This window comes from Ovis canadensis, chromosome 17 (genome assembly GCF_042477335.2).
Source record: "Ovis canadensis isolate MfBH-ARS-UI-01 breed Bighorn chromosome 17, ARS-UI_OviCan_v2, whole genome shotgun sequence".
Lineage (NCBI taxonomy): Eukaryota > Metazoa > Chordata > Mammalia > Artiodactyla > Bovidae > Ovis > Ovis canadensis.
Genome location: NC_091261.1, coordinates 55,553,972 through 55,579,090, shown reverse-complemented (window position 1 = coordinate 55,579,090; position 25,119 = coordinate 55,553,972). Strand labels below are relative to the sequence as shown.

Sequence of the window (25,119 nt, the reverse complement as noted above, 5' to 3'; positions counted from 1 at the left end):
CCCAGCCCTTGGGGTACGCAGAACACGTCCCAGGTATTAATGGCGACTATGGCACATGTGCACCACTCGGGTGCACAGACAAAGGACGTAGTGCAAGGCTGCTGGATGAGGACTGGCTGGAGGACCAACCTTGGCCTATGCCCAGGCTTGCAGCTCCCATGCCATTCCCAAGGGGGAGGGCCCGTTATTGTCCCCGCCTAACCACCCGATAGGTCCCGCCCCTAATAAGACCCGCCCACTATGGCCCCGCCCCACAACCGGCGCCACCACCTACTAAGCGCGGCCGCCGGCCAGGCCCCGCCCTTCCTAGGCCAGACACGCACCAGTCCCCGCCCCTTCCTGGACAGACCCGCCCCCAGGCTCCGCCCCACCCGGCGCTCAATGCGCTTGCGCGGGCGTCTCAGGCTCCGGGCCCCGGCGGCAGCGGCTCTTTTGTTTCCCCGCCGGAGCCCGAGTCAGATCCGAAGCTAGGGTCTGAACCCGGGTCGAGACCGGGTTGGAGTCGAATCGCGTCCGCATCCCGGGCTGCCCGATGGGGTGCGCCCCCTGCCTACCGCCCCCGGTCTGTGCCGTCGCCTGAGCCCCGGCCTGCCTGCCCCCGTCCGCGCCATGGAGCCCGGCCGCGGCGGCCTGGAGGCCGTGGGCAAGTTCGAGTTCTCGCGCAAGGACCTGATTGGGCACGGCGCTTTCGCCGTGGTCTTCAAGGGGCGCCACCGCGAGGTGAGGGGCAGGCGAGCCAGGGCAGAGCCCTGGTGAGGGCGGCCCCCCGCCCCGGGGGCCCCCACCTTCCGCTCCAGGGACCCCCTTATCCCTACCACCGGGCACTCCCCCCCGTCCCCACCTCCACATCCCGGAGATCCCCCTCATCCCGCCGGGGGCCCCACACGTACATAGCCAGGCGTCCCCTCATCTCCACCCCACAGCCCCGGGACCATATCCCTCTCATACGCTCCTGACCGGTCATCTCCAGGGACCTGCCAGGTGCTTACCTGGCTTGGGCAAGGCCTTCAAGGGGTTGCCAGGTTCTCGGCACTTGAGGGACACCCACGCTTCGTTTTCAGAAACACGACCTGGAGGTCGCCGTCAAGTGCATTAATAAGAAGAATCTCGCCAAGTCTCAGACTCTCCTAGGGAAAGAAATAAAAATCCTCAAGGTGAGCCGACACCAGAAGCCAGAGGGGCGAGGGTGGTGGGTGAGTCCACCTCACTCACCGGAAACTTGGCTTTCTGCCCTAGGAATTGAAACATGAAAACATCGTGGCTTTGTACGACTTTCAGGTAAGGCTTGGGGCTGTGGTTGTGGTGGGGAGGGGGTGTGCTCCCCCCAGGCTGGCCCCAGCGCAGCCTCAGGCCCTGGTGACTCCCGTTCCCAGGCCAGCTAACTGCTGGAGACCCTGTCAGGAGTAGGTTGTTCTAGGCCAGCATCTCGTGTTGGGGGAAGGAGCTGGGCACCCCTATTTGTTGGATGGGTGTTGGAGGCCTGATGGGACCTTGGAGACCCCACCCTGAGTCCATTTCTTGTGTCTGGGCTTCCTCTGGGCCTGTTGGGAGAGCTCCCACCTTCCCCGGCCCCCTAATCGCCACGGGCACCAGCACTTTTCCACTGAGGGAGGTCTGGCTACTATGTGGCCCTCCAGAGGTGTTGGACCCAGTGGTCCCGAAGGTGAGTCCTGTCCCCAGCCCAGGCCCAGGCTTATCCTGCCGGCCTGGACCACCTGTCTGGGCCGACCGATTGTTTGTTGACATTACTCCAGTGGCCTGGCATTGGCCAGTGTCTCCCTGCGTCAGACTGGGGGAGGGGAGGAGCCAAGGGAGATTCCTTCTTGCTGGCAGTTGGGGCCAGCCACCCAGGCAGGAGGCAGGAGGGAGGCCGGCCCCCAGCTGATGAGGCTACCCCAGGCCTAGCTGGCCCAGAAAGCTGAGGCCAGCTTCCCCCAATGCCCCTGGCCTGTGGGCCTGGCGGTGGGGCCCAGCCTTGGCCCGGGTCTGAGACCCTGGAGACCCAGTTTGGGACCGAGGAACCTGAGGCAGCAAATCTGAGGGCCAAAGTGCTGACTAATGGTTTTGAAACCTGTTTACTGAGGCCATGGGACCAGCCCCTGGCTGAGGGGAAGTTCCCAGCCCGACTGTGTTTTGGTGGCCTCCTCCCTCCTGCCCTGTCCTCTCCCTCCCCCTTCAGAGCTGGGCTGTGGCCTTGGGTGCTGTGGCATGACATGAGGTGACTTGGGGAGGGCCCACGTCCAGTGTGACAGCGAGAGCGAGTGCCTGGAAGCTGTGTCCTGGGGCTAAGAGGGCGGCCCCTGTCTCCTCCTCTTCTTCCTCCTCTCCCACTCTTCCCTACCTGCCCCCGCTCCAGACACACACGTATATATGGGTATACACTTCTCTCCCTTCTTCGCATCCTGGCTGGGCCACACACCTGGTTGTGGGCAGTGCCACTTCCTCCAGGGCTGGCAATGCTGTGGCTTCCCCTGTGCGGAGGAAGTGCTTAGGGGCTAGCCAGCCTCTCCTTTCCAGGCTCCTCACCTGGGGCTCTGTGCTTTCAGCCCTCGAAGTGTGAGGTGGCTCCCCAAGTCCTTAGACACCAGTCTGAGACACACTTTGTTTAGTTGCTAAGTCCTATCTGACTCTTGTAATCATATGGACTGTAGCCCGCCAGGTTTCTATGTCCATGGTATTTCCCAGACAAGAATACTGGAGTGGGTTGCCATTACCTTCTCCACTGAGACACCCATGGGACCCAGGAAATCTTTAAAAAGCAATTAATGATTTGACTTAAAAAACAAAAAATGAAGAAGCAGTACAAAACGGGTGTGGAAAAAGGTGACCCTACCACCCCTGTCCCAGTGAGCCCCATCTCCCCCAGAGGGTCTCACTGGGATCAGGACACATCCTCACGCACCTTCTTGCTGCCACACCATTCACTGTTCTACTATGGTATTTTTTGCTCAAGTGTATGTTTTGGAGAAAGTCTGTGTCACTCCACGTTAACTGTCTCAGTCCCGAGATGAGAAATGACACCCCCTCTCCTCCCAGAAAAATTATCCCCCATTCCTTCTGCAAGATTCAGAGCCCCAGCTCTGAAGCTAGGTGACCTAGTTCCAGTCCTGGTTCTGCCACTTAAACTAGCTGTGTGTCCTTGGACAAGTATCTTAATTTCTCTGTGCCTCCATCTCTTTCTCTGTAAAACAGAGTCTGGAGTTGTTCGGTTGAAACTGGTGTGCCAGTAAGCACTGAGCACTGTGTGTCTTAGTGTTGTTAATGATTGTGGCTGTGGGTGCTATTTGCAGCTATGGGGCGTTCATGGCCCCATATTCCACAGTTGACCTCACCAATCCGCCGCTGATGGAACATGGGGTTATTCTGGGATTCTGACATGTCAGCAGTGTGGTGGTGACTCTCCTTGATTCACCTTTGCCATGTGTATGTGTCTGCAGGGTGGATTCCTAGAAGTAAGAGGATGCGTATTTTAGTTGGGAACAGTTGCCAGATTGTGGTCCATTGAAGATGGACCGTGGACACAGCAGAGCTGCCTGTGAGAGGGCCTGTCTCCCCGCATTGCTGCCAGGAGATCTGTTATCAGAGTTTCATCTTGGCAACTCTGAGTGGTGGGAAATGGCATCTCGTATGGTTTTGTTTTTCACTTTTGAGTGAGGCTCAGCATCTCTCCTGTGCCCAGGAACACTAGGAATGCCTCCTGCCCAGGGATGTATTCCTGTAGGTCTTGTGATTCCCAAGGCTGGATAGCATGATGGTGAATGGCATGGGCCCTGTGCCATACTGCCTTTCTGGGCCCAGCTCCCCCATGTACTTACCTGTGTGACCTTGGGCAAACTACTCAGCCTCCTGGTGCCTCTCTGTTACCCAGAAAATTGGAGATTTTAACAGTACACCTGTGTTGTAGGGTGGTTGTGATGACAACTTGAGTCTATATATATCGAGTGCTTAGACCTGTGTGTGCTAAGTCGCTTCCAGTCATGTCCAACTCTTTGCAACGCTATGGACTGTAGACTGCCAGGCTCCTCTGTCATGGGATTCTCCAGGCAAGAATACTGGAGTGAGTTGTCATGCCCTCCTCCCCTGGGATCTTCCCAACCCAGGGATCAAACCCAAGTCTCTTATGTCTCCTATACTGGCAGGTGGGTTCTTTACCACCAGTACTACCTGGGAAGCCTGGCTAGACCTGTACTTGCTACTTAGTAAGAGCTATATAAATATCATTGATTTGTAGGAACTCTTTATATATTGAAACTGTTTATATATTAAGGAAAGCCCTTCTGTGATAGTTACAAATATTCCCCCTCAGGTTGCCTCTTGTCTGTTGAGGTGGTTTTGTTTTGGGGCCATATGGAATAGTGATTGTTGTCAGGCCAGGCTGATGTGGGTGGGTGGGTGATAGGCACTCGGCGGGGGTGGGGGGTGGGGTGGGGTGGGGGATGGGGTGGTACTCTGCAGACTTGTGGGGAGGCACCTGGAGCCCTGGCCTTTCCTTGAGGGGTAAGGCCCTCGGTCTTACGCTAGCCTGCTGTGTGGTGTCCAGATGTGCTCTTTCAGGGGAGAGCAGCCATCCTAGGAATCTGGGGACCAGCCCTGCCCAGCGTGCCCTGGGAGGAGGGCCTTCCTGAGGCCCGCACGCCGTCTGGCTGGTTCCCACAGCTGGATGACTCACTCTCGCCAGCCTGGCCGACAGAGCCAGCCTCTTGTGACTTTGGGCTGGTGGACACCTCCTCGGGGGTGGTGGGGGGTTGGTCTGCCTCCCTGTGGGAACTTTGAGGACAGTGGCAGCCCTTGGCCTTGCTTTTTTCAGAGCCCCGGCTCAGTTGTGAGTGGACTTGGCCGTCCCAGGGAGGACCGTGTCGATTCCGTGTTTTCCATTCTAGAAGTGTCCTTGCTTTTCCTGAACCAGGGGCAGGCCCGGCATGTGGGAAGAAGGGGGCTTGAGAGAGCAGCCAGCCTCCCCTTCCTCCCTCCCGGGAGCCGCAGGCACACAATAGAAGCTAAAGGAGGCTCCCTGAGGACGGAGGGTGGGCCTTCCTCCTCAGGGTGGGGCCGGGCATCCCTTCCTGTCTGGGCGCTGTCCAGGAGAGCCCAGCCTGGGGGCAGGGAGCAGCCTTGATCCCGTGGGCGGCCCGCACTTTGACGCTGGCTGTGGCTTTTGCCACCTTGTTGGGAGCCAAGACCGCCCACTCCCCAGGAGGTAACTAGGTCAGTGCCCGCCCACCCACCTGCCCACCAGGCCCAGCCCAGGATCACCAGACAGAGTGGGCTCGGCCCAGCCCGGGAGCTCGGATCCTATTAAGCAAAGCACCTTAGCACCCTGTGGCGGGGCAGCCTCCTACGTGCCTGGGCGCCCGTGCCAGGCTGCTCAGGACACCTGGCCCTGACACCCAGGCCAACCTCGTCCCCAGGGCCTGTGGGAACACCACGGAGAGATAGAGAGGGTTCGTGTCATCCCGCCTTGAAGGTCTTGCCTGTTCACCTCAGGCGCACAGGTTGGGGCTCACCGCCCCCTGCCTTGGGGGCTGCACGGTGGGGTGGTCAGGACTCTGGTACCCAGCACTTCCCCTCCCTCACCAGTTGTGTGAGAAGCAGAATTGCAGGACCTCTCTGCCCTCAAATAGGAGGACATCACTGGGACTTGCGCAGTCCTCAGGTTGTCCTGGGGGTGACTGGAGTGATGGAGGTGGTGGCCCCAGTGTGCTCCCTGCAGAACCCAGGGGCCTGGGGGGGGCAGCGCCTCAGCCGCGCATGTGTGTGTGTCCTCAGCCGCGTGTGCATGCGTGCATGCATGCGTGTGTGTGTGTATGTATGTATTCTTGTGTTAATGACGTAACAGACCCCTGAGGACAAGAATATGGCTGGTAGTGCTCATCTGCCTACCTTCTCTCGCTCCGGCGATCACTGCAGCCCCAGGAAGCAGTCAGGTGTCTGGACTGACCGCTAAGGAGGAGGCCTGCCCTCTGGAGCCCACTTGGTCCCCACTTCCTGGGGGAGTTTGTGAAGACCAAGTTTAGCTCATGAGGAGGCAGGCCAGGGCAGAACCTTTTCAGGCTCTGGGTGGGCAGCAGGCTGCCAGGGGCTGACCAGCTGTGCCCTCGAGGCCGCACTGACCTCTCTTTCCCCAGGGGCCCCAGAGAGTCGTCGTCTTCAGGGATCGGTGGGTGGTGGGGGACGCCCAGTGAGGCCCCAGGTGGCAGGAGGGCCTGGGCACACAGCCTCCTTGGAAAAGTGTTCCACTGGGGGCCCTGCAGGCCCTGTCATTGGGGCTCTTGTCGTTGGACCTGGCCTGGGGTTGGCATGAGGGGTGGCAGGGCCTTGGGCATGTTTCCTGACCTCAGGGAATGGCCGAGGCTTGTGCCAGCTGGCTGGTTTAGTGCCTTACAAGCTGATACCACTGGCAGGGAGACAAGTCCTGGCCTAAGGGGCCCTCTGACGCTAGGCTTGAATTCCACGTGGTGAGGTTTGGTGGGTGCGACTCCCCCCGCCCCCCACCCTTGACCCTCTGTGCCCAGTAGGACCTGTGGGGTATGGGGCAGGCCCCAGGTCTAGGAGCCCCAGGGCAGTGGGCCCTGTGGGCTGGCACAAGGGAGGGAGTGCGTCTGGCCTGGCATCTGGAAGCTCCCTGGCTGGAGTAGGTACAGTGGGTATGGGGGTCCCGTGGATTCCTGGGTGCGAAAGACAGCATGTTGTCATTGAGGCCACAGGGACATCCTGGTGAGGAGGTGATCGTGTGGTGGATGCACCCAGATTTGGGGGACGATGGGTGCATCACCCAGCTGGCAGGCCCCTCATCCCCAAGCAGGCATGGTGGTGGCAGCGTTCCTGCCAGGCCTGGGTAACTCTGGGGACAGACACCCGGTGGGCATGGATGCTGCATCCGTCTCCTGTCCTTGTCACTCGGTCCCTGGCTCGGTGGGGGAGTTGGGGGCTTCTCTGGGAAGCAGGGGCCCTGAGTCCCCGCTCTGCTGCCCGTTTGGCTGCATGGCCCAGGCGAGGGGCCGAGCCTCTGGGCCACTTGAGACAAGGGTGCTCCCTGGTGAGTGAGTTTGGGAGCCTGCTCAGCACATCCGCAGAGGTGGCCATGGTCAGGGTGACAGCAGGTGAGGGAGCAGGTGGCCTGGATGTCACGGGGAGTGGGTGTTCCGATCTCCGGGGTTATTTCTGGGTCCTTATCTCTGGCGCCTCCCTCCGTCCTCTGCTGGGTCCTCTGCTGGGAGCCTCCGACTCTGCTCCTGAGCCTCCATGTGTCTTCCTCTGTTGTGATCTTCCTCTTTCTGTCCCCCTGTCTCCCTGTGTGCCTTCCCCCCTGGCCTGGGCCCCCCCAACCAGTCCCCGTGTGACCTCTTGGGACTCTCTCCTGCCCCTACCCTGAGTTATCTCTGCCCACAGCTGGCCTGGGAGGGCGGGGCCTGCAGGCAGCTCCCACGCTGTCACTCCTGGGGGGAGGGGCAGGGCCCCTGTGGACTTCTGTGGACAGAGCCTGCCCCCCTCCCGGAGGAGCCCCAGCTGGGCACTTTGGAGGCTTCTTGCATGCCTGCTGGGATGCAGAGAGTAACCAGCCTGGGGAGGCGGGGTGGGGATGTGTGGAAATGGGCTTGATCCGGGCCCCAGCCAGCTCTAAGAGGTTTCCATGTGGACCTCATCTCTGCTCCTTGGGGTATCTCCATCCCAGACCCACAGGCCCTCTGTTGGTAGAGCTCTGGAGGCGGGGTAGAGGGGTTTTCTTGTTACAGGGCACTGACATTTACACAGAGGGTGTCACTAGTGGCTTTGTGTCCCCGTTGATGTGGGTCTGAGCCCGGAACCAACCTCCTGGGGGCAGGGTGACTGAGTCAGGGTCCTCTGTCCTGCCGGGTGGGAATGGGGACATGTCTGGGACCTGAGTAGGGGTAGAAGGCGGTGGCCCACTGCTGAGGGGTCAAGTCTATCTGGGCCTCGGGTGCCCTCCCCCAGAGGCCACTGAGACATGTCCCTCCTGCAGCCACCTCCCCCTTGGGTCTCCCGCCTTGCCTTGAGAGCTACAGGGCCAGCTCACAAACTTGCCCCCTTGCATGGGGGTCGGGGGTGGGTTAGAAGTTGGAGTTCCTGGGAATAGCGTGCTGATGAGGAATGAAGACTTACTGATTTTGCAGGGGTGGGGGGGTTGGCGGGAGGGGCTCTTCCTGGTTTCCAAGACCCTGCAACGTACTGGTGCTGAAGGGGCTTGGGGACCTTGTCCTGGCTGGCAGAGCCCTCCGCAGTTAGGGAAAACCCCACCTGGGGAAGACTGGAGGGAGCGGTCTGCAGGAGAGCAGAGAGTTCAGGTCCACACCTGCCTGGTGGACTTGGCTCCTCCAGCCTGTTTCCTCATCGGTGACCTGGGATCTCAAGGGCACCTCGTGTGGGGACACTGGTGGGGTTCCATTCCGGCCCAGGCAGCTGGCCCCTCAGACTTGCAGGTGTGGACCCAGCCAAGGATGCCAGTGTCTCCTCGAGGCCACGGGTGGCCAAGGGCTGAGCCGGAAGCTGGCCTGGTGCTCCTGGCTAGCAGTGGGCTGACAGCACTGACCTGTAATCCTCTTGGCATCTTTGAGTCTGAAGGCAGGAGTGGTTGCCTTGGCCCGAGAGACAGGCCCTCATACCCCAGTTGTGTTGTTTATGCGGGCCTGGATCCCCCACCTGGTGGGTCTACTCGGCCACAACTCGCTACTCAATAGGACAGGAAGTCCTGTCAGGACCCCAGGGCTGGAGCTGACCCTGATCCTGTTGGAGTCCTGGGGTTACTGGGGCCCCTCCCTGGAAGTGGGGTCATCACTCCAGCCCTGACATCTCTCCTGGGACCTCAGCTTCTTTCCCCGCCTTGAGAAACAGTGATTTGATTTGCTCCTCCTCCCGTCACTCAAGCTCACTTGGCCCTCAGATGTCCTTATGTCCTGGTCACTAACCAACTGGCTGAGCCCTGATATGACCCCCGGAGCTGCTGCCTGAGCCCAGGCAATGTGTTGAGGGCAGCTGCAGAGGCCGGGCACCCAGGTCACACTGGGGCTAAGTCGGGCTTCCCAGACGGCTGCTAGACTGGGGGGCAGGGCATGCTCCCCACCACCTCTCACTGCCTCTTCTGTGTCCTGCAGGAAATGGCCAATTCCGTCTACCTGGTCATGGAGGTGAGTCCTGGCGGCCAGCTGTAAGGACCGGGAGGCTGGGCTCTCCTGTTTCTCAGGCCCCTTGTCATCTGGGGGTTAGAAGTTGTCCTCATGTCTGTGGGCTTATCAAGCCAGCAGCCCAGGGGCCACAGCAGGGGCTGAAGGGGTGGTGAGCATCCCTGTTGATCTGCTTGAGAGTTGCAAGGCACGTCTGCCCCAAGTGCCAAGGGAACAGGTGTCCTGGAGTTGGGTGGTGGGGAGACCTGGGCTGGGCTGCAGGGTCTCTCCTGGCAGCTGACCAAGACATGTGGCTGGTCTTTTGCAGTACTGTAACGGCGGGGATCTGGCCGACTACCTGCACAGTGAGTGGACACCCATGGCTGGATGGGCTGCGCACTCAGGCTCACCCTGACCCAGTGTGAGAGGTGGCCTAGTGTGAACGAGCTTTCTTAGGCCTAATGGTGGTGACGCCTGCTGAGAAGGATGGAAGGGTGACTGAAGCCCTGTTAGGGTTACATGCTCTGTCAAAACCACGAAGGATGTCCTTGCAGGGCAGACTTGGTCTGGAAGGGTCACTCTTGAGCTGGGCTCTATTCAGTCTGCTGGGATGTGGTGCCCTGTGGGGTGTCCCTATGGCCACTGATTGGTGGCTCTGCAGGAGACAGGCCTGTCCTGAGTGCTCTGGACTCCAGAGATCCCTGACTATCCACAGGGGGCAGTCCTCCCCAGGGTCCTGGCAAAAGTGGGGAATTACTCTCTCACCTGTTGGATGAGCCCTTCGCTGCTTGAAGCTGGACCTGGGGCTTGTCAAGCAGCCATTGGCCATGGTGTTTACCCTGAGCAGTAGGTGGAGGAAGCTGCTGAGAGGTGGTCCTAAACTGAGAAGGGGCAGGGTGTGCTGGGCAACACCATGGAGCTGGCAGATGGGGAGGGGACACCGGAGCAGCTCAGGATCAGGTAGTGCGAAGGATGGGTTCAGAGGCCACAGGAGCAGTAGGAGGCCCCTCACTCTGGGTGCCCGGGCGAGCTGTGCCCACCTGAACCCTGTCTCCCTGCAGCCATGCGCACACTAAGCGAGGACACCATCCGGCTCTTCCTGCAGCAGATCGCGGGCGCCATGCGGCTCCTGCACAGCAAGGGCATCATCCACCGGGATCTGAAGCCCCAGAACATCCTGCTGTCCAACCCTGGCGGGCGTCGCGCCAACCCCAACAACATCCGGGTCAAGATTGGTGAGGTGGGGTGGCTGCGGCCCAGGAGGCCCAAGGGCCTCAGCCACACCCCTCACACATCTCTCCTTGCCTGCAGCCGACTTCGGCTTCGCTCGGTACCTGCAGAGCAACATGATGGCAGCCACACTTTGTGGCTCCCCCATGTACATGGTAGGTGGCTACCCACAGCCCCTGCTGCCTTGTCCTGTCAGAGGGGGCCTCCATCCACACGGGAGCAGGGTTCCCTCCCATGTCCAGAGCTGAGCCCCATCCTGTGGTCTCACTTTGGGTGGCAGCCAACATGGATATACCATTTGTTCCCCACCGTGTCTCTGGCGTTTGACACTTCGCTAGTGTCTGTGTGACTGGCCCCTGGCTGGTGTCTGTTCTGATTGGCTGACGCCCACCTGGAGGCAGGCTTTGGTCAGCACAGTTCAGTGTCCATGCTCGCCATACAAACTTGTACGCCCCGCAGGCCCCAGAGGTCATCATGTCCCAGCACTATGACGGGAAGGCAGACCTGTGGAGCATCGGCACCATCGTGTACCAGTGCCTGACAGGGAAGGCGCCGTTCCAGGTGAGCGCCCAGGGCAGAGGGGTCCACTGCAGGTGTGTGCGTGCTTGTCTCTGCAGCCTGCCATAGTCGTGGGTCGTTAAAGTCCTGCAGCCTTCCCTCCACCTGCATGACATGGTCACCCAGCTTCCCACTGTGCAGTCAATTCAGGGGCCTGTCCTGCTTAGAGCCAAGGCCGGAGTCTCCACTGGCTCTGGAGCACTTCTGTGTGTGTCCATGTGTATGTCTGAACCAAGTGTCACAGCCTCCCTCCCACCCATTCTAGTGCCGGAGTGAGCCAAGATATTGATACCAGGACCCCAAATTCTGGGGTGTACCCTACATTTGGAAGGCAGTGGCCTGTCCTGCGCTGGACCCTAGAGGGCCCATGCGTCTGAGCCCACCCCACAAACACGCGTCCTGCAGTGACCCCTTGGCCTGACCTGGTAGCCTTCCTTTGCTACCAGCTTGCCCCAGAGCCTCTGTGCCTGCCCAGTGACCTAGGCCAGCCTCCACCCCCCACTCCCTCCACCCCTTCCTGCCTACCATTTTCCCCATGTGGGCAAGCACAGGGCTGTCCCTGGCTGGCAGGTCGGCCTTGGGAACGTTGTACCCTCGTGCCTGGAACAGTGCCTGGCACATAGCAGGGCTCAGTGAATGATTAATGAACACGCATGTGCCAGCCATGTGTTATCAAGGGAGGCAGGGCCCACTTGTGGAGCAAACTTACTCAGGCCCTCTTCTGGAGCTGGAGCATGGGCTACTTTTCAATTTCAAGAAGCAAACAACCAGTTACAGCAGTTACCCAGAAGTCATCCACAGCAGGGGGGTGGAAGGCCCAGCAACCTTCTCTGGGGCCCCCCAGCCTCCGCCTTTGTGCGGTCCCTGCGATTCCACAGCCTGAGTGGGGAGAGGGGGCGCCCCTTCCTTGGAAGCATGTGAGGGCTCTGTGTTCAGACAGACAGGCTGGCAGTGCTGGACCACGGACCTCTCAGGGTCAGGTGCAGAGTGGGCAGTGGCCAGGTGGAGTGGGCGCTCACTCCTCACCCCCTGTCCCCGCCTTCCAGGCTAGCAGTCCCCAGGACCTCCGCCTCTTCTATGAGAAGAACAAGACGCTGGTCCCCACGTGAGTGCCCCTCCTGGCGGCAGACCCCCACCCGCTTCCTCTCTGCCCCAACCAGGCTGCCCTGTCAACGCTGTGTTCTGTGCCCCCAGCATCCCCCGGGAGACCTCGGCCCCGCTGAGACAGCTGCTCTTGGCTCTGCTTCAGCGCAACCACAAAGACCGCATGGACTTCGGTGAGTGCCGGCCTCCCGGCCCCCCTACTCCTTCTGACAGGCCTGGGGGTCAGGAGCCCTTCTAGCTCTTGGCCCTGGACCCCTCATCCTGCACCCCCAGCTTCCAGGTCCCCTGTGGCCACAGTGAGTGGGTTTCCCCGTTCCCACAGCTCCTTTCCCAGCTGCACAGATAGAAAAACCCCCACTTGTGCAACAGGCAGCGTTGCTGGGAACTGTTGGAAGGGTGGGCGGAGCCAGCCTGGACCACACTAGGGGTGCCAGATGTGTTCAAGAGCTGCCAGCTGGGGCTCTGTCTCCCCCGCACCTGGCGTGAGGCAGCCAGGATGGGGGCCAGAGCCTGCAGGAGCTCAGGCCCACAGGAGGGGATGGTGGGGGCCCAGCCTTCACCCTGGGAGTTCTGGTGTTGGACCCTCCTGAGCCCTGGCCCAACTTTTCTCCTACAGATGAGTTTTTCCATCACCCCTTTTTGGATGCCAGTGCCGCTGTGAAGAAGTGTGAGTCCCCTGAGAGTTCTAGGACTCCTGTGCCTCCCTTCTTCCCATGGGCTTCTAGCCCCACGCCCACTCCCAGCTCTCCAGTCCTGCTCCAGTCTGTAGTCCCCAGGGACCCCCGAGGCCATGGGGTGGGCTTGAGCTCAGCTGACTTGGTGCAGTGGGATTGGGGAGGTGGGGGCAGGGGCCTCGCACAGGTCTTCTCCCTGGCGTCCTGGAGGGTGTGGGGTTGTCATGGGCAGGGTAGGAGTGTGCAGGGCCCGGGGAGCATCCTGTGCTGACATGCGCTGACCCACATCCTTCCAGCCCCTCCTGTGCCCGTGCCCTCATACCCGAGCTCGGGGTCTGGCAGCAGCTCCAGCAGCAGCTCCACCTCACACCTGGCCTCCCCACCGGTGAGTCATGCGCAGGGTCGGGGCTACGGGCTCCTCTCCCTCGGCTTTGGGGCATGTAGGCGGCTGCAGGAGCCCTTTTGGGGCTTCTGTCCTAGCCAGGCCCCCACATTTATTTCTGCAGTGTAGTCTGGTGAGATGACACCAGACTTACACGTTCTGTTTGTGGACGTGGAGCGGTAGAAGTGGGTGAAGTCTCCTTTCAGGCCCCTTCTCCGCTCGTGTCCTGGTGGCTGACCTGATGGCTGTCAGTGGGCTGCATCAGCTCTGAACCTTCTTGTGCATGGGTGGACAGGGACAGGGGCCCCGGGCAGGATTGTGTGCAGGGGTCCCTGTGTCCTGGGATCTGATTCCTGCAGCCCACGTTCCCAGCACGGGTGGGGTGAGGTCTGCCGAGGTTGTGCGCGAGGTTGGGGGCGTTGGGACTTGAACCTCCACCTGTCCATCTGTCCGTCTTGCTAGGCAGGGACCAGGGCTTGACTGGTGGTGGAGAGAACACCTCTCTGATGCCCCGTCTGCTGAGCCTGGCACAGGGCTTGCGCACAGGCAGCCTTGCCCCCTGTACCTGTCCCCAGTGTGCCAGACTGTACAACCCTCCATAGGACGGAGGGAGAAGTGGAGGGTCACCTGAAAGGGGCTCTCCCTGGAGCTTGTGGGAGTGAAGCGCCTTCTCACCCTGGGGGGCAGGTGGCTCTGTGAGATGACTGTCCTTGTGGGGAAGACACAGGAGAGGCGTGACGTGGTGGGGAGAAGATCATGCAGAGCCCTGGGGCTGAGTCTCAGCGGGCTCCCCTCTGACCCCCAGTCCCTGGGGGAGATGCAGCAGGAGCTCCAGAAGACCCTGACCTCCCCGGCCGAGGCCGCCGGCTTCCTGCAAGGCTCCCGGGACTCAGGCGGCAGCAGCAAGGATTCATCCTGCGACACCGACGACTTTGTCATGGTCCCGGCCCAGTTTCCAGGTAAGGGGTGGGCAGGGGGCTCATTGCAGATGTGCCAGACATACCCCTGAGAAGGGACTTGGAAGCTCCCACCCCAGATGCACTTGGTCATCAAGTCAGAGCTGCGTCCTGTCCTTGGCCACGCACAGGGCCTGTGCCCCGGAGTGTCCAGAGCGCCCAGAGCACCTGCCCATCTGTATCTGAGTTATAGCCTATGCCCCGCAGCCCTTGCAAAGCCCTGTCCTGGGGTCCTCAGTTCCTCTCCTGACCCTAGATGCTGGCGCGTCTCTCGCTGGCCCTGGCCACCAAGACTGCTGAGATGGGGCTGGGTGGGAGTCAGCCCTGGTGTCCAGTGGGGCACCCTGAGCCTGTCAGCTTGGCTCTGATGCAGAGGAGGGGCCCGGTACCCAGCCAAGGGCATCGCAAGGAGGGGGCAGCAGGAGGGAAGGTGGGAACCTGAAGATCTGGGAGGAGGGGCAGACCCGGATTGGAAGGTGTGGACACCCGGCCTGAGGTTGGCTGAAGGCTGGTGTGCAGGGGAGGTTCCAGGGTCTCCTTTAGAGCCCTGAGTCCAGACAGGCAAAGGGAGGTGGCAATGTGAGTGCCAGAACAGGGACAGGAGAGCGCTGGGGCCCCACATGGCCTCCACCACCCCAGGAGGAGGTGTCTGGGTCCAACCTGACTCATTTCCTGTCCACAGGTGACCTGGTAGCTGAGGCAGCAGGTGCCAAGCCACCACCGGACAGCCTGATGTGCAGTGGGTAAGCATCCCCCAGCCCCGTGCCCCTTGCCCCCTGTTCTGCGGGGAGGGCAGTGCCTGCTCTCAGGTTATCTTTAGACCCTCCGGGTCAGAGTTTGGGCAGGGCCAGGTCTGTTGTGCCCAGCGCAGGGTGGAGTCTTGAGGGTGATGCCAGAGTCCGTGTGCACGTTTGTCCTGAGTGGGGACTGCCTGTTGCCCTGTCCGCAGGAGCTCGCTGGCAGCCTCCACAGGCCTGGACAGCCGTGGCCGGACCCCGTCTCCTTCCCCGCCCTGTGGCAGCTCCCTTAGCCCCTCAGGGTAAGTGGGGCGGGGCCACCTAGGCTTCCCTTGGCGTCACAGGACGCCAGCCAGCGCCAAGCCTGGCCATGCAGGAAGCCGTCATGTCCAGAGGCTGGGCAGGCTGCCAGGCCCCTCATGGGTGGTCCGGCGGAAGGGAGGGTTTGTGGTGGGAAGGATGCAAGGTTGGGGCTGGGGCCCCCGGGAGCTGTAGAAACTGCCAGAGACCAGTGTCATCAGCCCCGCTGCCCAAGCTTGTAGGGCCACGGGGGCAGTCGTGCCCAGAGCCCACAGGAGCAGCCCACTCACTTTCCTCTGTCCCCTTCCCACTGGCTGGTCCCAACCAGAAGCCGCCTGAGTGCAGAGTAGCGGGGAGGAAGTGCCCATAGACCCCTGGAAGCGGTAGGGGCCGTGTGCGGAGACACGGAAGCAGGTGGCTGCAGTGGCCTCTGCCCCGAGATATTGGGCCTGGGCTTCAGCCCAGTGCCCCGCCTGCAGTGACCCCAAGCTCTCTCTGCCCACCACAGCCGGACCGGCACGTTCTCCAGCAGCAGATGTGGGGCCTCTGTCCCCATCCCAGTCCCCACGCAGGTGCAGAACTACCAGCGCATTGAGCAGAACCTGCAGTCACCCACCCAGTATCAGACAGCGCGGTGAGTGCAGGGCCCCCCCACTGGCCAGGCTCGTCTGTGGTAAGAACCCCACCTGGGTGGTGCAGGGCCATCTCTCAAGCACGGTTGTGCAGGCTGAGCACTGCGTAACTGTCAGTGCCACCACTTGCTTCGTGGACGTCCTGGCACTCTAGCTGTATGGTGACTGCTTGTGTTTCTAAAACTGATGGTGATTTGTGTTAAGTTCCAAAAGAGGGTGGGAAGGGGTACTTTTTAAATTAATTCCCAGAAGCCCCTCTGAGTTGGCAGTCACCCTGGCAGGGACCGGGGACCCCCAACTGGTTTTGGCTCCTGGTGAGGCCCATTATTTGAATGGAGGGGGACAGACAACGTGGCATGCTCGTGGCCCTTGAGCGTGGCTGGGGACCTCACACCTTGTACCTGCTTGTCCCCAGGTCCTCTGCCATCCGCAGGTCAGGCAGCACCAGTCCTTTGGGCTTTGCACGGGCCAGCCCATCACCCCCGTCCCATGCTGAGCACGGAGGCGCCCTGGCCAGGAAGCTGTCCCTGGGTGGGGGCCGGCCCTACACACCGTCTCCCCAGGGTGAGCCTATATACTGTACTGCTGGGAGACCCAGCATCTGAGCTGGGACTGGGTGTCTCCACCCTGGGGCAGGGGAGGGTCTTGCTCTCCATCCCATGTTGACCCTGGCAATTTCTCTTTCCCCCAAGTCGGAACCATCCCTGAGCGGCCAGGCTGGACCGGAGCACCTTCCCCTCAAGCATCTGAGATGCGGGGTGGCAGGTCCCCTCGTCCAGGTGGGTGCAGCTCCAGCCTGATTGATGGGTTTGAGGGTGGAGCTGGGGAGGGGCACAGGAGCTGGGCTGACCTCCCTGGGCTGGCCTGTCACTGCTTAGAACAGTGGTTGTCTTCCTGTCCACAACCATCTTTTTTTTTTTAAGATTTACTTAAGTATAATTTTATTTCTTTATTTTTGGCTATGCTGGGTCTTATGGTGCTGTGCAGGCTTTTCTCTAGTTGTGGCGAGCAGTTGTGCAGGCTTCTCATTGTGGTGGCTTTTGTTGCGGAGGACAGGCTCTTTAGTAGTTGGCAGCACATAGGCTCAGTAATTGCAGTTCCTAGGCTCTAGAGCACAGGCTGATTAATTGTGATGCACAGGCTTAGTTGCTCCGCAGCACGTGGGATCTTCCTGGATCAGGGATCAAACCCAGGTCTCCTGCTTTGGCAGGTAGATTCTTTACCATTGAGCCACCAGGAAAGCCCCCATAATCATCATTTCTTATGAGCTGAAGAGAGGAAGAAAATTCCATAAGACTGTTTAACAAGCGCCAGCCTTCAGGTTATGGAGGCTGACTACGGGGTTCAAATTCAGCCCATATTCCTGTCATGCTGTGTGACCTTGGGCAGGTGTCTCAGTGTCTGTGCCTGTTTCCAGGTACACAGTAAAGCATGGGTGCAGTGTGGCTTGGGTGACTGTGAGGGTAAAGGGAATCCTGAGCAGACTGGGGTCCTTCGTACACAACTGGTTGGTGGTGTGGGCTGGTCCAGGCGTCCGTGGACAGCTGTGACTGGGCCCATCCTCTCCCCTCCCAGGCTCCTCTGCGCCTGAGCACTCTCCCCACACCGCAGGGCTGGGCTGCCGCCTGCACAGCGCCCCCAACCTGTCTGACCTGCATGTCGTCCGTCCCAAGCTGCCCAAACCCCCCACGGACCCACTGGGGGTAGCGTTCGGCCACCCGCAAGCCAGCCCCCCCCAGCCCTCCCACGGACTTCAATCCTGCCGGCCCCTGCGCGGCTCACCCAAGCTGCCCGACTTCCTGCAGCGGAACCCCCTGCCTCCTATCCTGGGCTCCCCCACCAAGGTATCAGGGCCCCAGACCTCCAGGGGCTGGGTGGGAGGGATGCTGTACTTGTCTCACGTGCCTGGGCCACTGGGCTTTCTCCCTGGTGGGATTCCCGCAGGACATGAGGGTCCCCAGAAGCCGGAGGTGGGCCTGCATGCTCCAGGACAGCCGGGCCTGCCCTCTGCACCCGGATCTTTTGCCCTGGCTGGTGGCTGACTCCATAAATCTCCCCATTTACACGCGGAGTGCCGTGATGAAGACTGGCCCCAAAGGCAAAACATCTCTTGGCCCTTGATGGGAAGTATCTGACCCTGGTCCAGCATCCAGAGCACCAGAGAACCTAAGCTGCCGCCATGGGCAGATGACTTAGTTCAGCCCTTGCTTCAGTTTTTCTGTCTGTGAAGCGGGGCTAGTACCTCAGCTAGCTGATGGTGTCTGTGTCAGGGCATAGGTGCACACGTGTGCCCGGTCTGCATGTGTGCCTTTGTTCCAGCACAGGACGGAGTCAGCCACACAGAAGTCTCACTTCTTTGCTGTGAAGACGGGGGTCAGTGAGGGTTGGGCCTTTGCGGAGGCATGGGGCCTTGCAGATTCAGGCCAGCACTGCTAAGCCTGTCAGGATGTTAGCGTTACCGTGCAGGTCATTCTCAGCACCTTCCCTGCCCCTCCTAGACTGTGCCCGCATTCGAGTTCACCAAGACCCCCAGCTCCCAGAACCTGCTGACCCTCCTGGCCCGGCAAGGCGTGGTCATGACACCACCACGGAACCGGACGCTACCCGACCTCTCCGAGGCGGGGCCCTTCCAGGGGCAGCAACTGGGCCCTGGCCTGCGGCCCACAGAGGACACCAAGGGCCCCTTCGGAAGGTGAGTGTTGAGGATTCCCCCAGCACTGCCTGGGGAGGTGAGGCCCAGCCTGCCTGCTGTTTGCCTGCACCTCACTCCCTCCACCACCACTTCTGAGCCTCAGTTTGCACATCTGTTCAATGGGTGACAGTAACTGCCTGGAATGGGCAGGGCTGGGTACGCTGACCAGGCTGTGAGGCTCCCCAGGCCCTGCCTGTGGGGTGTAGGGGGCCAGCCCTGGGCAGTGGGTAGACGGGTACCCCCGGGGCAGCTCATGGTACCTCTACCACCCTTCGCCCTGCAGGTCCCTCAGCACTGGCCGCCTCACAGATCTGCTCCTTAAGGCTGCGTTTGGGACGCAGGCTCCCGACTCAGGCAGCACGGACAGCCTGCAGGAGAAGCCCATGGAGATTGGTGCGCCAGAGGGGGCCGGTGGGGAGTTCTTTGGGAAGTGGGGGGGCCATGGCGGGAGGAACCTGAGCGCCTCTTCTCACTCCCCCAGCGCCCTCTGCTGGCTTCGGAGGGACCCTGCACCCAGGAGCTCGCGCTGGGGGCGCCAGCAGCCCTTCCCCCGTAGTGTTCACAGTGGGCTCACCCCCCAGCGGGACCACGCCACCCCAGGGCCCCCGCACAACCATGTTCTCAGGTGAGAACTGTCTGGTGGCCTTGGAGCTGCAGTGAGTCAGTGGCCCACGCCATCCTTCAGGAAGCAGGAGGGGCAGTGGCTGATGGCACCAGTGGAGCAGGGGTGATAACCCTGGGCACCGGGGCACCACCCCCATGCTGAGGCCCTGGGAGGGTCCTCCCGGTAGGGTCAGGGGTCTAGGGCTCAGAGCTGCCTCTGGGCGGGCACAGGTCCTGCAGACAGGCCTCTGCAACCCCAACCTCTGAACTCGAGGGTTCCACCTACAGTGGATGGAGGCCCAGGAGTGGTGAGGCCTCCACTATGGGCTCTACTTCCTGGAGAGAGAGGAGCCGGGTGGTGGGGACCAGACTTTGTGTCTCAGAGTGGCAGAAAATTGGTGGGGAAGGGGCAGCCGTGATGGGGGCCCCTGCTCACCAGCCCTCTCCCCACAGTGGGCTCCTCCAGCTCCCTCAGCTCGGCCGGCTCCTCCTCTGCCCGCCACCTGGCGCCTGGGGCCTACAGTGAGGCCACCCTCGAGGTCCCCGCCCCTGGCCACTGCTGCAGCTTTGCCGACCCTGTCACCGCCAACCTGGAGGGGGCCGTGACCTTCGAGGCCCCCGACCTCCCCGAGGAGACCCTGATGGAGGTGAGGGCTCAGGCTGGGGTGAGGCCCGGCATGATCTCTGGGCAGGGCTGGTCACGGGGCTGTCAAGGTCCGTCGCTCACCCGCCCCATCTCCCCAGCAAGAGCACACGGAGATCCTGCACAGCCTGCGCTTCACGCTCGTCTTTGTCCAGCACGTCCTAGAGATCGCGGCTTTGAAGGGCAGCGCCAGCGAGGCGGCCGGGGGCCCTGAGGACCAGCTGCAGGAGAGCGTGGTGGCCGACCAGATCAGCCTGCTGAGCCGCGAGTGGGGGTGGGTGTGCCCAGTGGGTGCCCAGCGGGGAGGCTGCCTGGGGCGTGGGCCCCCTCTGACACATCCGTGCCGCCCTCCAGTTTTGCAGAGCAGCTGGTGCTCTACCTGAAGGTGGCCGAGCTCCTGTCCTCGGGCCTGCAGACCGCCATTGACCAGATCCGGGCTGGCAAGCTCTGCTTGTCGTCCACCGTGAAGCAAGGTGAGTGCGGATGGCTCGGGCTCCCAGCAGGGTCGGGGCAGGAGGCTCTGAGCTCGTGGGGAAGACAGGGAGGGTGAGGTGATGCAGGAGGCCTCTCTAAGGCTACCTGGTGCAGGCCCCACCCAGGTGGGATAACAGCCAGGGGGATGGTGGAAGGCCAAGTACAAAGGCCCTGAAGCAGGGCCCTGTGTGTCTGGGGGTGGGAAGGCACAGTGTGCATTGGTGGGGCAGAATGCATAGGAGGTGGGGTCAGCAAGCTGCCCCGGGGGTGGAGTGAGGGGCTTTTTGCTTGTTGGTCCCCACTCCTGCAGTCAGCCTGAGCTGCAAGGCCCCCTCCTGCAGTGGTGCGGAAACTGAACGAGCTGTACAAGACCAGCGTAGTGTCCTGCCAAAGCCTGAGCCTGCGGCTGCAGCGCTTCTTCCTGGATAAGCAGCGGCTCCTGGACCGCATCCAGAGCGTCACTGCTGAGAAGCTCATCTTTAGCCACGCAGTGCAGACAGTACGACCTGCGGGACCCCGCGTGGGGAGGAGCTGGGAGAGTGGTCCAAGGAGTGAGCAGGGCTGGTTGATGGCCACAGCTCTGCCAGACTGCAGAGGGCGTTGCTCCACCATGCTGTCTACTCTGCCAACCAGTGATACCCAGGCCCCCTCCAGCCCCAGCAGGGAGCCCAGACCTCACCTGAGCTTAAGCCCCACAGTGTGACTCCATTGTCCAAGTATATCTCTGGTCACATCCCTCTCTAAACTCAGTTTCCTTACCAGGGAAACAGGGGATCTGGTTTTGAAGTCTCTTCACAGGCGAGTTGGTTTCTTCTGCAATGGAAGAAACCTGTGCAGGCATCCAGCTTGGAAGACATAGCGTGAAGACAGCTGGGGGCATGGAGGGGCCCTGCTCAGTGTTCTGCCTCTGTTGCTCTTCAAAAAGAGTAGCTTCTAAAGCAATCTCTGGTTTTTGAAAAAAGTCACTTGTAGTAAAAGCAACGTTTGAATAAACATTTGGGAAAAGTCTGCCTTCTCATCCCCAAACTCCTGGGGTGAATGTTGCTAAGCTGTGCCATCGCTGGCCTGCACTGATAGTGACTGGGACCATGTCCGAGGGAGCCTTCTCCCCAGTGGCAGACCTGGGGGCAGAGCTAGCCACCCTCGGGGTCTGACCTGTAACCCTGACTGCCTGAGGTGAGCGAGCATCTGTTTAGGCCTCACGTGACTTGGATGGTGCCTGCACCACCCTGCCCCGTCACTCATGCCCTCCAGCCTGCAGGCAGTCAGCTCCGGGTCCTCCTACCCTGTTGGGGGACAGCCAGACCCAGCCTCTACCCTTGCCTGGCAGGTGCAGTCGGCCGCCCTGGACGAGATGTTCCACCGCCGGGAGGACTGTGTCCAGCGCTACCACAAGGCCCTGCTGCTCATGGAGGGGCTGCAGCAGATTCTCACGGACCAGGCGGACGTGGAGAACATCGCCAAGTGTCAGTGCCGCTGGGCCTGGGGGGAGCGGGAGGGGGCAGCCGGGCACCCACTCATTGGGTACTCTCTCTCCCTCCCTCACTGCAGGCAAGCTGTGCATTGAGCGGAGACTCTCGGCCCTGCTGACCGGCATCTGTGCCTGACCTCTTGGAGGCCCGGCCTGTGGTGCCGAAAGGACTGGACCTTCTCTGCAGATCCATGGGGCAGGGAGCAGTGTGCTGGCCGGGCTAAAAGAGACAAGCCTGTGGCCTTGACACTGCTTGCTGGTGCTGGGGAAAGGACCTTGGCTCCCCACCCAGCGACCAGAGCCAGGCCTCAAGCCACGTCTCCATCTCCTGGGCTCCTCTGCCATGGACTTCAGGGTGGTGGAGGGCCCCACCCAGAACCTCAGCACAGGCCAGTCCCCTGGCCTGCCTGACGGGCAGAACTCCTAGCCCAGCCAGCAATCTGAAGTTTTCTCTCAGCTGCCTTGATGGCAGATGGGGATGCGTGGGCATCCCCCGACCCCACCCAGACCCCAGGGCTGTCATGTTGAAGACAGAGGCCCTGAAACCATGATGCCCACTCAAGCCAAAGCCGCCAGGCCTGCCCAGTGGATCCACCCAGGAAAAGGTGTATCCTCCTGGCTCCCTCCTCTGCCCTTCCCCGAGACCACCACCCAGCTTTGTGAATCACCCAGCACTTTATGCAGGCGGACTGGACCCGGGGCTGCCACTTGGTCCCGGCTGTTGCACTATGAGGCGTGTGTGCACACCCGTATTCTCATGTACGTGTATAAACAGCCCCATGAGCACATGTTCTGTGCCCGCCGCCCGGGACCCTCTTCGGGAGACAGCCGTCTTATTTAAATGTTCTTTTAGGGACGGACAGTACGAAGCACCGAGCTTCCAAAACCCAGCACAGACGTTGCAGTCTTTCACATTTTTCTCCTAAAATGTGTCTTATTTTCCGTAACTTTTTTTTTTTTTTTTTTAAGAAATCTCATACGAGTTGATGTTTCGTTTTGAAAGGGTGGGAACAGGGCAGGGACAGCCTTGGCAGTGATGTCGAGACCTGGGGGTCTGATGGTGCTAGGCGCGTGTGGTCTGCGCTTAGCTGTCTGCCCCACCCTCACCCTCGCTTCCTGCCTGAAGATGGTGGGCAGGTGATGACCGTATTAATGCAAAAGCCTCCCAGTCCAGCTTTCACAGTAGGTTTTAACATCAAGTCACCCCCCACACACCCAGGTCCTGGCCACATTTGAGGGGTTGGCGGAAAAGCCCTCGTCTAGGCCCTAGGGTGCCCTTCCCTGATCTGCCCACCCTGCCCAACTCCTCTCAAACCTGTTCACAAGGATGCAGAGGGGCCCCCAGTCCATCACCCACAGCTTTGAGGTCTCACCCCAGGCCCAGGTGAAGACCCTCATTTTCTCTCTCGGTGATACTTGAAATCTTGCCTCTGTGCTTGGACCGAAAAGCCGCAAGCAGCCCTGGGACCCCTTTGTGTCTCATCACCAGTGACTTGAGTTTCTCCTCCAACGCAGAATGTGTTCGTATTTATTGCTTTATGATCAGCTGGAATCGGCCCACTGGGAGGCCAGCGCCGTGGGAGTAGCCACTTGCAGCTCTGTTCGCTGCCAGCCTCCCAGGGCACAGGGTGTGTGCTGCCAGCCTGTCCTTTTCTCCATGACACAGCTCTCCCCTTGATCTACCTTAAAAGACGTTTTGTGTGACCCCCCACACACACACATTTATGTTAATTGTGTAATATCAATTTAAGGAAATAAATGTCTGGATTTGTTGAGCTGCTGTTACTGATGGGTTGTCACTCTCTTACCTCCTTTCTTGGTCCCCCCCCCATCCCCATGTCCTGCAGCATCACCTGGCGATTGGGGATCAGGCTCAAGGCAAGGCTGCGGAGCTCAGTCTTCTGGGGCTTCACCAGCCACCAAACCATAACAGCAGCCACAGCATTTCCATGCCAGGAGGGTCCCCCGCTCCACATCTGTGTGGGTGTGAGAGGCTGTGGTTTTGATTTGCACTACCCTAATGGTTAGTGACCCCGAGTGTCTTCTCACAGGTTTGTCAGCAATTTCTAGATCTTTTCTGTTTTAAGTTCCTTACCCATCCTTGATTTGGATGGTTTCTCTATTGTTGAGTGGTAAGGTTTGCATTTTTAGACTACATATTGTTTCAGTAGGTTAAAAATAATTCATTAAGTTACCAAAGAGGCTAACCACAATGTGAGACAAAAGTTCCTGGAAAGGTAGCCTTAAGAGGAAGTGGAGGTGGGGCCCAAAAGGCTGGGTCCCAGCAGGGCTGCTTCAGTCTGGCTTCCTGGAGTGCATGCTCCCTTCTCTGTAGACAGGAAGGGTCATGCTGGTGGAGAAGCCGCCCCTTCCGTTCTGTGGGCCTCCCCCTTATGTTAGAAACGCCAAAAGAGGATTAAAACAGCCATGGCATTTTGTTGTCACATTAATAGACTTCATTTCTTGCAGCAGTTTTAGGTTCACAGAAACACTGTGCAGGAAGTAACAGAGAACTCGCACATACTACTCCGTCTCCCCCTCTGCCCCCTTCACTGCCCCATTAATAACTTGCATTGGTGGGATTCACCTGTTACCACTGTTGAACCGACATCAACACGTCATCACCCAGAGTCCACGGTTTATGTTGTGATTTGCTCTCGGTGCACATGCTGTGGGTTTGGATACGTGTATGGTGATGTACCGTTTCAGTATCATTTCACTGCCCTGAGAAATCCTCTGTGCCCTGTGTTCATTCCACCAACATCAATCCCTATCCCTTTACTGTCTCCATAGTTTTCCAGCCTCTTCCAGAATGCTGGAATCACACAGTGTGTAGTTTATTCACAGTGGCTTTTTCATGGCTTGATGGCTCATTTCTTTTCAGTGCTGATGATACCCCTGTCTGGAGGTACCAAGTTTATCTGTTCACCTACCAAATGATGCCCTCTGGCTTCTGTGTCAGTATTTATAGGTGAAGCTGCTATAAATATCCCTGTGCAGGAGCCTGACAGTAAGGAATGCCCAGGAGGACTGGCTGGGCCTGGGGCTGCAGCAAGCACACAGGAGGGACTGGCTTGCTTTCTGTAGACCTTGCATTGCACGTTCTGGCATGCTCACAGGGACCCTCAGCTAGGAGGCCCAACTCAGGGGCCTGTCCCACTTCAAACTGCCCCCTGGGCACCTATCCCAACCTCACAGGCTTTAATGTGCACTCCATAGGTCTGAGATGGCGAGATCAGAGCTGCTGGCATCGACGAGGGAGCAGGCATGCTTGGCACTGCCATGGCCAGTTTGCAGGAAGCCGCCTCTGTGGCCTTTTCCTTTCATTCCGTCTCACCTAATGCAGGACCCGAGAGCAGGGCCCCAGGCTTCTGTGGTCCTGCTGACTCAGGCCCCCCGCCCCCAGGCATAACTCAGGGTCTTGGACCTGCCCCTGAGACTGCCCTCACCCCGCCCCAGGTTTCCGTTCCAGCACATTGGGCTTCTTGGTTCACTCGGGCAGGGAGAGGCTGACTGATCTCCAGGACACAACCCAAAGTCCCCA

The 25,119-nt window shown here is 60.2% G+C and overlaps 1 protein-coding gene across 2 annotated transcripts; it reads left to right on the top strand.

Moving 5' to 3' along the window:
- The first annotated feature begins 361 nt into the window (after positions 1 to 361).
- Positions 362 to 23,350, top strand: ULK1 (unc-51 like autophagy activating kinase 1). 2 transcript variants are annotated; one of them, XR_011249980.1, is made up of 28 exons: positions 362 to 720; positions 1,062 to 1,154; positions 1,237 to 1,278; positions 9,111 to 9,143; positions 9,448 to 9,484; positions 10,181 to 10,354; positions 10,431 to 10,504; positions 10,809 to 10,910; positions 11,954 to 12,012; positions 12,102 to 12,184; positions 12,628 to 12,678; positions 12,982 to 13,070; positions 13,873 to 14,026; positions 14,706 to 14,766; positions 14,973 to 15,062; positions 15,569 to 15,694; positions 16,108 to 16,256; positions 16,385 to 16,471; positions 17,268 to 17,536; positions 18,191 to 18,384; positions 18,668 to 18,777; positions 18,866 to 19,009; positions 19,441 to 19,634; positions 19,732 to 19,904; positions 19,985 to 20,103; positions 20,415 to 20,603; positions 21,435 to 21,570; positions 21,656 to 23,350. XR_011249980.1 is itself a non-coding variant. In XM_069558027.1 (28 exons), the coding sequence occupies exons 1-28, from the start codon at positions 610 to 612 to the stop codon at positions 21,709 to 21,711; spliced, it is 3,168 nt and encodes a 1,055-aa protein (XP_069414128.1). In that variant the 5' UTR covers positions 362 to 609; the 3' UTR covers positions 21,712 to 23,350. The 2 variants fall into 2 exon arrangements, 1 of the variants encoding a protein (XP_069414128.1); XM_069558027.1 differs by having other exon boundaries at positions 20,446 to 20,603.
- The last annotated feature ends 1,769 nt before the right edge of the window (positions 23,351 to 25,119 follow it).